Source organism: Lepidochelys kempii, chromosome 2 (assembly GCF_965140285.1).
Source record: "Lepidochelys kempii isolate rLepKem1 chromosome 2, rLepKem1.hap1, whole genome shotgun sequence".
Classification (NCBI taxonomy): domain Eukaryota; kingdom Metazoa; phylum Chordata; order Testudines; family Cheloniidae; genus Lepidochelys; species Lepidochelys kempii.
The window spans coordinates 87,509,461-87,522,981 of record NC_136381.1 but is presented as its reverse complement, the minus strand read 5'-3'; the positions used below and the strand labels follow the sequence as shown (position 1 = coordinate 87,522,981).

Sequence of the window (13,521 nt, the reverse complement as noted above, 5' to 3'; positions counted from 1 at the left end):
TGATCAAAAGAACATGCCATATCCTCTGTTTAGTTTGCTGCATGTGTGTTGTCCTTGTCAGCAGCTATCCTCCCACACTGATTGCTGTTAATTTTCTTTTAAGATTTGGATTTTATAATTTCAGCTCACTGCCTTTGGTGGGTACTTGAAGTACACTGTGTCTTATGATATTCCAATGGAAAGTGTGGACAGTGATATGGTATCTAATGTGGATGTTATCATTGCGGTAAGTTTTTTATTTAACTGGGCTTTCCCCAAAAATATAGAGGAATGATGGTATGCAATGCTAGATTAAAAAAAAGAAAATAATGTTTACACCAGTTTTTACCTTAATTATTAAAGGTCAACAAAATGTTATTGCTCAACTTCCTAATCTTTCCAATCATTTATTTTTAATCCTGGGCACTCAGTCTCTGACTACCTTTAAATAAGTACATGTTAACATAAAATTTATGGAGCTGAGCAAAAGTGGTGATTACTACATGTACAGAGCTCTGTTTACACCAGGAATTAAAATAGGTTGTTTTCTTATTTATAAAAGAGATTTATTTGTTTATTGGTTTAGATTTATGTAATAATTAACAAGATGCCTACACAAGATCTCTAGGCACTCACACACTGAATCTTAGAGCATAATGCAGTGGAGCTGGGCAGGGAAAGTTAATTCCGTTTTGCAGAGGATTTTGATATTTAAATTTTGGTTTCGTTTTGATTCAGAATGGAAACCAAACAGTTCTAAATTGTCTGAAAGGGAATGGCACTCCAGCTATGAGACAGTCCACATGGTGCTGGAAGCCCTGACAACCCTGACTCCAAGGCAGTCCATGTGGACCTTCGGAGTCCAGGCTGCCAAGGAGCCACAAGTCCGGCAGCTGGGACTCGCAGGGCTTCCAGGCTCTTGGCTGTCCAACAGCCCTCAAGGTAGGCAGCCAAGGAAACCTGATAGACAGTGTTCCATCGGCTTCCTGCACAGGTTCTGTCAGAACTTCACTGAAATCCAGGCATCTGCATGAAACTCTTTGATTTTGACAAATCAGCAAATTCTTATGGAAAAAATGGTTCATTGGAATTTTTCCAACCAGCTCTACTCAGCAGTGCTAAAATAAATCGTGCTTTCCATCCCCCATCATTCTTGAAACATACCTTCAGCTCTTTCCAAAAACCCTATCAAGCTGATGGCTCTTCCAAGCCTGCTTGGAAGTTCACCAAATTTGGGTTATTTTGAATGAAGGAGAGGAGCAAGTTCCAGAGCTCTAAAGTCCTTATAGAGAATGCCCTGTGAGCAGCTCCATCTCCTTTACAATATAAGATATCCAGCTGAAGCACCTCAGTTGTTCTCAGTTGTGGATTTATATTGTGGGAAGTAAAGCAGTCTTTCAGGCAAGTCCCAGTCCATTTAAAGCTTTCTAGGTCATAATCAACACTTTAAACTCTACCCAGAAACTAGTAGGTAGCCAGTTGAGATCTTGAGCCACTGGTGATAAATGTTTGCAGCGAAGTGCTCCACTCAGTAAGTGAGCTGCAGTCTCTAAGTGAACATCTACACAGCAAGGAGAAGCCCGTGGCAGTGAGCCTTAGAGCCTGGGTCTACAGTCGCACTTCTATGTTAAAAATAACGGAGTAGATGTTCAGGCTTGGGCTCTGAAGCCTAGCGAAGGGGGTGAGCTTCAGAGTCCAACCTCCAGCCCAAGCCTGAACATCTACACATCTATTTTTAGCGCCGTAGCACAAGCCTAGTGAGCCCAAGTCTGCTGCTTGCTGTATAGATGCCCCGTGTGGATACAGATTTATACCTGTGGATGCAGATATCTGCGGATATAAATTGGTGTCCACGGAAGCGCAGGGCTTTCCCAGGAGTCACAGCAGCAAAAGTAGCAGAACTGTACTACCCCCCAGCCCCACCCACTGGGGCGGGCTCCACGTTCACTGGCAGCTGTCTCTGGTTGCACGCTTGTGTTAAGACAGGAGTCGCAGACAGCTGCGTGGAAGGGACAGGGGCAGGGCTGGGGCGCTGGGGATGGTACAGCTGCACCAGAGAAGCTGCCAGCGCAGGGCACTGGCTCCTGTGAGCAGCAGCCCCATGTTCTGTTCCTTTCACCGCTGTGGTTCCTGGGAGAGCCCTGCGGTTGTGGATACTGATTTATAGTCAGGGATATCCTCATCCACGGATATAAATTTGTATCTGTGTTGGGCTCTATGTATAGACATACCGTAACTGGCTTAAAGATGTATCTCCATGTAAAGCACATTGCAATAGTCATTTCAATTTAGCTACATTTTTGATTGTGTAAAACCTGAGATAAGAATGGAATAAGCTTCTTTAAAATTGTCCACAGGATCTGCTGCAGAGGGTTGAATGTGTCATGGTCAGTTGTTGAGAATGGCAAATCTGTGGCTTTTTGCTGGCTTATATGCACGAATTGTAGTGTGTGCGTGGACAGATGCATGCCCATCATGTCACATAGGGTGATCAGACGTCCTGTTTTTATAGAGCCAGTCCCTTATTTAAGCCCTCCTGCAGGTGTCCTGTCTTTTTCTTAAAAACAGGCAAATTGTCCTGTATTTTCATCTCTCCCCCATCAGTACTGGCGGGTCCTGCTACTTGCTGGATCCCTGTTTGCCAACCGCCCGCCCTCCAGCAGTGAGTGGGGGGGTCCAGTGGCTGACTATGGGGGTGGGTGTGCAAGGCTGGTGGCGAGGCAAAGATGCAGTGCATGGGGATGGCCGCTCTCTCTGCTGGTCCATCAGCAGAGCTCTTGCTGTGTGTCGTCTCTCAGCCAGCAGGCCCCTGCCTGCCATCCTGCTTCTGGCCAACGCTGACTGCGCACTGCGAGCTGCAGTGGCTGGTGTGTGTGGACAGGCACCAGGGAGTGGCCAGTTATGTGTCTCCTTTGCTGCCCACCCATCGGCCCTTTACGTGCTCCCCCTCTTGCTGTCCTCTCCCTGCTTTGCCCCTTCACCCCCACCAAACCCCGCTGTACCTCCATACCCCCCGGGTGGGGCGTATCCTGCTCCCAGTGCTGTGAGGAGAACCAGCCCATGGTCAGAGTGCTCAGCTCACCAGCAGCCTGGCCAGTAGGTTCCTTCCTTCCCCCACTGCTTCTGGCTGGGCTGACGCCCTGGAAAAGCCCAAGACCCTCTGACCTGGGGCGCTGGCCAGGAGGAGTGGAGCCCTGTGCGTGTCAAAGCCCCGCACAGCGCTGGCATGGGGAAGCCTCTCTGCTCATCAGCTAAGCTCTGGAGTGGAGAGGGGAAGCAATTTACAGCCTGTTCACCCCCCGACCCTGCAAGCATCACAGCAGCCCCACAGGCGGAGGCTTAGCACCCTCTTCTCTTACCCCCCAGCCCTGGGTCCTGACCCTAGGGAGTATGGGGCTGTGCTGTCCCCTAGGTACCCTCGCCTGGCTGGTTTGCTGAAGCCCCTGCAGTCAGGTTCCCTGGGCCCTGGTGCACAATGCATCCTTAGAGCTTAACCCCTTCCTCCCCGTGCTGTAGCTGGGGGACAGGAGGCGGCTGGGTTATGTCAGTGGCCAGAAGCAGCCTGGAGGTGTTAGCTGCCTTTCCACACTGTGTGGGCAGGAAGGGACAAGCTACTTCCAGTGGGGGGAAGGAGGGGGAGAGAAAAAGAAGAGATGAGCTCAGCAAAGACATGGGCCAGGTCATCCCTCTCCCCTGTGTCTGGAAGCATCTTCTGTTCCTTCCCTCCCGTAGAGTGCCAAAAGCTGCTGCTGGCCACATTCTGGTGTGAACCCTGGCAGAAATCTGGGCACACATTACCCACCGCCCCACACACACACGTGTTGTGTCAGGAAGACATGGTGCCAGGTACCAGGAGAGGCAGGTCGGTCCTGGGGTCCCAGCATGGAAGGTGGAGAGTGCCGGGCAGGGAGGGTTGGTCGCTTCTCTCCCCTGCCACCCTGTGAGAGAGGGGTGTGTGTGTGTGTGTGTGTGTGTGTGCTCTCCTTGTGTGAACCCTAAAGCCTTAAAGATAAGGTAAATAAAAATAATCCAGCTACGCAGTATTTCTTTTCAGTCAACTTGATGGTAATGTGAACATTTGTACTGCACAGTTCCATTTGATTGCCATTGAACTCACTTGAATACAAATAATTTTACCAGGTGACCCGTATTCAGTATAGGGAAATATGGTCACCCTAATCATGTCATACTGTCAGGCATCTCTACAGAGACCTTGCAGTTTATGAATGTTTACCTGTGAAGTGAGCAGTGAAAAAGTTTAAAAAACAGTTACTTTACAGGGTTTTTTGGAGTGCATGGAAAGTAGTAGCTTATTGTGTGGACTGAAAATAAACATCATTGTTAACTAACACTTACACCCTAGCACCTAAACTTAAACCTATCCCTGTCCGTTAATGTATCTGTTTTGATTTCAGGGCAATGGACAGATTTTGAGCACCAGATCTGAGGGGCTGTCATTGCAACCCTATGAGGAGTACTCTAATACAGTGAAGCTTGTGTCTGAGAACTTAATAGACTTTAATACAAAAAAGGCTATAGATCGGGACAGGCTGATGACTGTTTTAGCAAATGTGACTCATCTTCTGATCAGGGCCAATTACAACGTTGCAAAAAGAGCCGTATACAGGTGAGTGAAGAGAGAAAATTCAGATTCATTCATATGCCTTTGATAATTTTAGGTATATTAAACATCATTGACTTTGGCACTATTCCTAAGGTGTTGGCAAAAGATATTCCATTTGAAACCTGATTTTAATTTCCTCCCAAAGAATTCCTTGTGAGCTGAATTGTCTCATGGTTGGTCTCATCCCAAAATAAATATTTCTGTCATGTGTTTAAAAAAAAATATGCAGTTGATTCTGAGTTATCCTGTAGTGGAAACGTTTTCAGTGTAATAAAGAATAGCCTACAGCATCACTGCAGTGACACTTGTCTCTAGGAGGGAGGGTGTTTTGTTAGAAGGAAACACCTTCTGAACACTCAATAGAGTTGTTTTATTTTGGGATGTAGGAAGCAAGCCCAACATTGGCTGATTTAAGGTGCTGGCATGGCATGGCATCTGAAGGGATGTTAAAGGAGACCCATCTGCAAGGTAGCACTTGCTTCTTTCCCTGGGCCCAGCCAATGGCCTTCCTCCCTCCTACCTTAATATGGTAGTATTTTTGAGTCACCAAATTTGGGTTTGCTAGTTGTGCATGAAGCAGGCCAAGCTGTTTTGGCACCCGCTCTTGTGGAGTGGTAGTAAATGTGTTCAAGGCTTGGCCTACTCATGATTCTGGATTGGCTACACAAGGTTGTTCTGATCACCCTGTTTGTGGTTGGGAAGGAGTGCCTCCCTGTGGCAGAATGCCTTTGTTTGCATTAGGGGGTTGTGCCTTCCTCTTTACACATTGGTTGGAATCAGCGGGCAAGGCTGATACTACATTAGTGATGTGTAAATACTTGAGGCATGGTCTAATAGATCGAACATACAAATGTTGGGTTTTTTTGTTTCAACTCTGTGATGAAGCCATTATTTTAGCCTTACATCCCAGATTCCTGGGTTAGTTTGGAAAAATGGGGCAGGTTAAAGTTATTAACACTGGAAGAGGATTATCTTAATTACTGGGCAAAAATCTGAGACTACCCAAACAGTTGTGCCTGGTTTTCCTGAGCAAAGAAGAAACAGAAATGCAAATATTCAGTTAAGGATACCGTTTCCCCACAACAGAGGGCAATGAGGTGCAGTATTCATGCTAGGATAACACAGATAATGGGACCACTGCGGGGGCTTTGGCCACTGTGTTTCAGTTAACAGCTCTTATTCCCATCTTGAAGTTATTCGATTTATAAATAAAGTTCTTGTCTGAGTCTTTAAAAACAGGGATTTTTGTCTGGTCTTTATTTGACATCATCCTGAAACAGCACTTAGCAATGTTCTCTCCAAAAGATTTATTGATCAGAGCAAACCCTTCTGTTTATAATGAACATTGGGGAAGCAAGTGCTGTGATGGCTTTCTGTTTGGTCACAGGCTGGACTCTGTCACTCTGGATACAGCAAACGCTAATGCTATCGATCTGTCATCAGCAGCAGAGGTGGAACAGTGTGAATGTCCTCAAGGTTACACAGGGATTTCCTGCGAGGTAACATCTCAGACTGTTTTATGTGTGCCCAAAGTGTGCACATTTTAAAACCATCTAATTATTACAAATTGTCTTTAATTACACTGTCATGGAAAAATGTGTTTTTGGCAAAACGTTATATATCCAGTTTGACATACATACTGTATTTTAACTTCTCACATGGGGTCAGCAGCCTACTCTATATACATCATAAGTGTTAGTGTCTAGAGGCACTATATGGCATCATAATGCATTTCCTTAATTTTATTTGGAAACACTAAAGGTTAATGATGTACCGGAGAACATCAATGATGGAGCTGAAAGTAGCTGTATAAGCTTCCCTAAGTTTGCTATGGTGCGGTAATTGAGCCTGCAGTTATACAAAATTCCATTTTCATTTTGTGACATTGAATTGTCAGCGCTGAGTTTATTGGAGAGCATTATGTGATGAGGGAGGCAGCTTGGTGACTAGGCATGGTGAGAACATTCCAAGCATGTGATGAATCATATAAGAAGGCATGGACATACCGCCTGGGAACAGGAGACTATTGAGGATGGCATCAGTGGCAGAGCAGAGGGGAACTTTTTAGCAAGTAATGCCAGTGCGAAGCACTGGTCTTTTTGAAAAGCACCACTGGAACTTCAATGACTATGCAAAGCAGACAGAACGTCTGTTTCGATTGTCTCATAAGAAAGAGTCTTACATATGTAACTGCACAGAACTTATTTTACCTCCTTCAAGTGGATGAAGGGCTGAATCAATGTTTTATAGACCTGATTCTTATCTTCTTTACACCAGTGCAAATCAGTGATATCAGTGGAGTTACAACCATATACAGTACCACAGTACTTCCAGTGTAAGTGAGAGCAGAAGCAGGCTGTATGTTTTCAGAAGGGGTTTCTTTAATAATTCTTTAACATGTTCTTTAACACATACTATGCTGTATTTTTTTTTCTTCAGTCCTGTCTCTCTGGGTACTACCGTGTGGGTGGAATACTCTTTGGAGGTATTTGTCAACCCTGTGAATGCAATGGCCATGCATCTGAATGTGATATTCATGGTGTTTGCTTTGTAAGTCATCTTTCAATGTGTTTGTGTTTTGAGCATCTTTTTAGGAATTATGAGAGCATTTGGCTATGGCAGAATGTGCAGTTTTACAGTATATTTAGATAGAGCAATGGTCACAAGAACATTCTCATTGCAGAATTTACTTCATTGTTTATTGAATGGTGCTCTCAATGGGTGTAGTTACATAGTCCATTCCAGTCTTATACTTGAAATGAAGAATATCGGTGGAACTGGTAATAGCTTTAGAATCATAACTAAGATAAAGAAATCCTTTCCCCCTGTGTGTTAGCTAACAAGAGATCAGTCCCTCCCCCATTCATGTCAATGGTAAAACTCCTATTGAACTGAATGGGAATAGAATTATGCCACAATGTAGGGCAGATTCTGCCCTCAGATATATTTGCAAGTCCACTGAGTGACATTAGTGGGAGTTAAGCATTTCCTTGTAGGGGGAGGATTTAGCATTCAGAAGTTTTTCTGAATTTTAAACCAAAAAATATATAATGGCTATAAACAAGAATGAAATATGTAATAGGCTTGTTGTTGCACATGTATACATTTATCAGAATAGATTTAGTTTTGTGTATAAGTAATGCTTTTGTCTAATGAGATCTAGGGCATTCTAAAATGTTGGAGGGGGTTTAGTTAGAAATTGTTGTTATTGATGTGGACAAACTAACTTTGTTTTCAATGGTCTGCTCTGTTCTTCATGTCCTCTCCTTGAATCTTAATGCAATGTTGCATAAAGACTTATGCCGAGATCCCTCTGGGGATGAAAAACCATCAAGAACAAATATGAAAAGATTTCTTCCATGTCTCACAGGCTTGTCAACACAACACTACAGGACTTTCCTGTAATCAGTGCTTGCCAGGGTTCTATGGAACTCCATCCCGAGGAATGCCAGAGGACTGCCAGCCATGTGCCTGCCCACTAAGAACTGATACAAACAAGTAAGCTGCTTGCCTAAGATTTTCAATTGCATCTTCAGCAACATCAGCTGGATGGTGGACACAGAAAGGAGGATAAAGAAAAGGAGGATGAAATCCAAAGGGGAGGAAGAAAGACATGAAAGTAGAGGAAAAATGTATCCCATTAGAAATACCTTGTGTCAGGCAGACAGAGGAAGGCCAAATTCATAGGTGAAGCTCGGAGAATCTATGTTGGTGTAATTTACACATTGAGGGGACTGGAAGAAGATGCAAGTTACACGGGCTTAGATTTATACTGGATTGTGGCAGGAAGGCCCTGGTTCTTGTTTACGTTTGGGCCACATTACTCCATTCTGGCAGAGTAAAGAGGCCTTAGTATAAATGAGAATCAGGACAAAATCAGTGTTGAGAATCAGTGTTGCATCGGAAAAGTTACGTGAGGTGAAGGGACATGATAGGTTTAATAAGGAAAGGGCCAGACTTTAGGAAGCTAAAAATCGTAAATCTTATTCATTTGAAAACAAATTAGAGAGTTTTGAAACTCTTTGCATTGATAATGACCCCCCTCAAAATATTCTTGATAGTTTCAGTCCCACCTGCCACATGGACAATAGAGGTGAAGTTATCTGTGACAAGTGTCTACCAGGCTATGCAGGATCACGGTGTGAAAGGTATGTACTGCAATGTTGGGAAAAATCTGTATCATTGTTATCCTCAGACAGATATCTATCTATCTGGGGAAGAAGTGTTTACATCAAGTGTATGAGAATACTCCTGAGAAAATATGGATTTTCCCCTCTCATTATATCTCCATTTGGTTTTATTCAGAGGATCTTTGGATAAATATTGATCAATAGTAAAACTTGCTAGGTGGGGTAACTATTTGACATGCCTGCATTCAGTCTGATACAGCTTTCAACCTATTGTACAGATGTGCTAATGGTTACTACGGAAATCCACTGGTGCCTGGAGAGTCATGTGTTCCTTGTGACTGCAATGGCAATATAGATCCAACAGAAGATGGCCACTGTGATGCACTCACAGGAGAGTGTCTGAAATGCGTGAGAAACACTCAGGGCCATCACTGTGAAAAGTGTGCTGATGGGTACTATGGGGATGCCGTGATTGCTAAAAGCTGTCATGGTAAGTTCTTACTATTATGGTTATAATTGAAAGCATCCAGAAATGTAGCAGGCGCCTCACAGAACAGACAGAAAAACATTATCCCTGTTTTGAAGAGCTTATAGTCTAGCATAAGATGTGTGATTTGACGAGTCAGGGTAACAAAGCGTAGAGAGGGCTTGAGTGAGCAAGTATTACAGCAGTGAGGTTACATTGTTACCCAGTTTACACTTAAGCTTGTGCATGTCTGGCTGATTCACTGCTGGGGGTCATCACATAAGAATTTGATGAAATGGGCAGTGCCAAAATGTATTAGGTGCACCTGACCTTGTGCTGTTGTTTGTATTCAGTTAGTGGGCCACTCAGCACTGACATTCAAGATACCCGTACCAGACACTTCCTGTCTTGGTGTGTTGCTTGTGGAACTGGAAGAGCTGTAGAGGTGGCATACTTCTTTCCTAGAGATGGGAGACACTCACGTTGCTAAACAGTAACGGCTCCGGCTGATTTAAGAACAGCAGTGACTGGATCAGAGAGACACTTGTGGACAGTGGTATTCCTCTGTCACAAGAATGCTGGCCATGACAGACACCTGGCCAGAATGCTGTGGGTGTACAGCAAGGGGGAGTGTTTAAAAAAGTAATGTCCACTTTCAAAGCAATAATGTTAAAACTATAGCTTGAATACTGTATGTAAACTACAGTAAAGTAATAAGAGATCTGACTACAAAGCAAGTTACACACATCTAAAATTTCCAAGCAGAGATAAACTGCCCCTACCCTGTAAGAAAAAATAGTATCAGAAAAATATTTTTTGCAACATGTAAGTGTGCAAAGTCTATGTTCTTTCTGATTATGAATGCAGATTCATTGCATACATTCCATACATGTCAAATATATCTTTGTGTTCACAGAGCTCAATACAGGCACCAACATAACTCAACTGTGTAAACTGGGAATCATAAAGCCAGATTTTGCTGTTGGTTACCCAAGTGTAAATCCAGAATAACCTCACTGAAATCAGTGTTAAACTGAATTTACACTGGTATAATAGAAGGCAGAATTTAACTCAAAGAAATTTGAAATGTACATGATCTGATAGGCCATCCCTTGCAAATGTAGGATTATGTGTTCCGTACAATATATTCCTGGTGTGGGGAGAAGAGAGCAAATGTAAATGAGCACAAAGTTGTAATTTTATGTCTAGTATTTGGGTTCTTCAATAGGGTACATCTCTCTGGTTTACTTTGTGCATCTCTGCTCAATACTACACAACTTTTTCTGTTTAGTTTGACCCATGTGCACATAAATGTATTAACCCATGGGAGACAACAGTCGGATTTGTCCATTATATAGAGATATGTTGTTCTGTATAATAATGAATTCATATCCATAGGCATTAATACACTTTTATTCTTCTTTCTTTAACATAAGTCTGTGAGTGCCATGTGAATAGCTCCCTTTCAAACATTTGCCATCGTGAGACTGGCCGATGTCACTGCAAACCAAATGTGATTGGACCAAGATGTGATACATGCGTGGTAAGAAATGAAACCCCCTATCACCAATATACATTTTTTAACATCAGGTTCAAAATGCAATGGCAAAGAGGAAATTTTTGGCCTAGTTAAATGCAAAGTGAATAATATCATTGCATATAAAGGAGGTCAGAAGGGGAAGGTGATGTCTTTGTCAAAAGTTGAATTGAATTTCAGCCAGCTAGCTGTTTACAGTGTTGTATTTAGCTCACACACTCTGATTTCCTTCCCCACCCCTGAAGAAGAATTCTGTGTAACTTGAAAGCTTGTGCCTTCCAGCAACAGAAATTGGTCCAATAAAAGCAATTACCTCAACTACCTTGTCTCAGCCAACTAGCTCTCATTCATGCTGTGATGCTGGAAGAGATGTCTGCATTCTCTAGGCTGGATGACATAGAAATATAAAGTTGAGCATTGTCAACATACTAAAAACACTTCAGCCCATTTCTTCTTATTAAGTCTCATAACAGCCTCACATACCCACTGAATAAGAGTGGTGACAGCAAAGAATCCTGTGGCATTCCACCTAAGAGAGTCCTACCTAATGAGAGAACTTTAATCTTAATTTACTTGTCACCTTTTATGTTGTTCATTCACTGTTTGCATTTTTACAGCTTGGACAGTGAACCAGGAGTGGGCCATTTCACTGTATAGTCCTGATGCATTAACAAAATTGTGCTATGACTGGACTTTCACCACTTCAGGGAAATGTTTAAATGAAAAAAAAAAAATCCAAAACTGTACACTGAAAAACCTTGGGAATATCTCTTTAACAGATGAGGTTAGAAGATATTAGAGCATTTCTGGCCCTGAGCATACTATGATAGGCCTTGTGTCCTCTAAGGTAAAGAATCTTTCCCTCCTCTGGGTCTTCTGAAGGACGTGGGATCATTGAACATTCCTACATATAGAGGAACAGTAAATGAGTAATGTTGGGGATTCTTCTACCCCCTCTCGCAGCCAAACAAAGCCTGCAAACGTTCATGCAGGTCAAGCGGCAGGAGTGGATAATATGAAGTGATCAAAGGGAGAGAATACTTTTGCATTTTCAGTGTGTTTGGAAATTTAGCTGAAACGTGGTTTCCTTCCTGTCCAACAGAATGGTTATTATGGCTTGAATACTGGACTTGGCTGCCTTCCCTGCAATTGCAGTCAATATGGCTCAGTCTCCGAGGATTGTAATGATGAAGGACAGTGTCACTGTGTACCAGGAGTGGCTGGGGAGAAGTGTGATCACTGTGCTCATGGCTTTTATGCATTCCAGGATGGTGGCTGTACACGTAAGCAGTAATCTGTGTTCTCCTCAGAGTTTGTTTCACTTTGAGGATTTCTTTCAACACAGTATTTTATGTTACACTTCAGAAAAGGTCAGTTTAAGAAATATTCACAAATCCTTGACAATGGAATGGTCCCCTCATACTTCTGCTAAACAGATTTTAAAAAAACCCTTTTTGGAGTCTTTGTAAGAAGAGATGACTTTTAAATATCAAGAAATAATAATAATAAAAAAAATTGCTAGAGAAATGTACAGTTTTAAACTATTCGGCAATCTCTTGCCAAAATGTCTCCATTCCTCCAGAGAAAACAGAAAGCAACAATCCCCTTTTCCCTCTTTGCCCCCAAAATGTAAACGCTAAAAGTGAATAATGTTATATAGTTGTTTGCACTTCTTCTCTTCCCCTAATTTTTTTCTGCATTTCCTGTGTTACACAACTTGAGGCTACATCACTCATTATATTTCCAATATCACCACCTGGTTGTAAAACAACTTTTAGCCATAGTACGATGATAAAATGTTAATCCAAAAGTAAGCAAATCCTATTGCAGACCAGTATGCTAGACGGTTCATTTCATACACACCATAACCAAAGGAAAGTCTCCTTGTATCTGACTGAAAATAGCACCATTGTGTCTCACAGAATACAATAGTGGGTAATATGTAATGTGAGGAGATAGTGTAGCTGTATATATTTTAGGAATTAAAGCTGGAATTTTCAAAGGGACCTAACTCTCTTTGAAAATTCCAGACTTAAATCTTTGTATATTAAAAGACCCACAAACATTCAAACGGATCTCTTAAACTCTGTATTTTTTGTAGTTTGAATTTACATTTTTCATAATATTTAGGATAGTTAATATATGCAAGTAACCTATCCTGATACTAATTTTTTCTAAAAAAAAAAAAAATCCCATTATTATAGTCCCTTAAATTATGCATGTCTAACAGTCCCTCCAATTTTTATAGTATGTTTTCAAACATTACCCTACCTCCTGATAATCTACAATTTTCTATCTGTCAGTCCAGGTTCTTCTGTTGATGCCTATCACTGTAATATTTTAATAACCTAGGGCAGATTTACTGGGCCACATTCTGATTTCCATTCCACACCACACAGATCAGAATCTAGCAGCAGCAGGCCACTGGAGAATTCTCCGAGTGGAGTGGAACACTGCACTGGTGTACAGCTGGCAGCGCCAGCTGCTCTGCATTGGAGATCAGGGGGTTGCGCTGGGCGTGGGGAGTTGTTCCACACCACTCCATTCTACCAATCGTCTACTAGCATATAGTCCTTTAGGGACCATATGCCCATGATGTGAGTCAGAACAGCCCCTAGGACTGGTGCAGACCTGCCCACAGTCTAACTGGCTCACTGATGCTTCCCCTCCACCCCCTCTTCCCCTTCCCTGCACCAAGCAGAACTCTGATACAGAAGAGAATCTGGCCCATTATTTAAAAATTTATTCATAGGAAATTCTATAGGGTTCATCATTGTATCTGAGC

General features: G+C 42.6%; 1 protein-coding gene across 1 annotated transcript in view; it reads left to right on the top strand.

Moving 5' to 3' along the window:
• LAMA1 (laminin subunit alpha 1) overlaps positions 1 to 13,521 on the top strand; it is a 155,182-nt gene that overhangs the window by 69,178 nt on the left and 72,483 nt on the right. Inside the window, 9 exon segments of the mRNA XM_073331559.2 lie at positions 125 to 226; positions 4,395 to 4,606; positions 5,991 to 6,102; positions 7,043 to 7,153; positions 7,974 to 8,101; positions 8,665 to 8,751; positions 9,012 to 9,223; positions 10,636 to 10,742; positions 11,839 to 12,019. Of these exon segments, the coding sequence (XP_073187660.1) occupies positions 125 to 226; positions 4,395 to 4,606; positions 5,991 to 6,102; positions 7,043 to 7,153; positions 7,974 to 8,101; positions 8,665 to 8,751; positions 9,012 to 9,223; positions 10,636 to 10,742; positions 11,839 to 12,019 (1,252 nt within the window).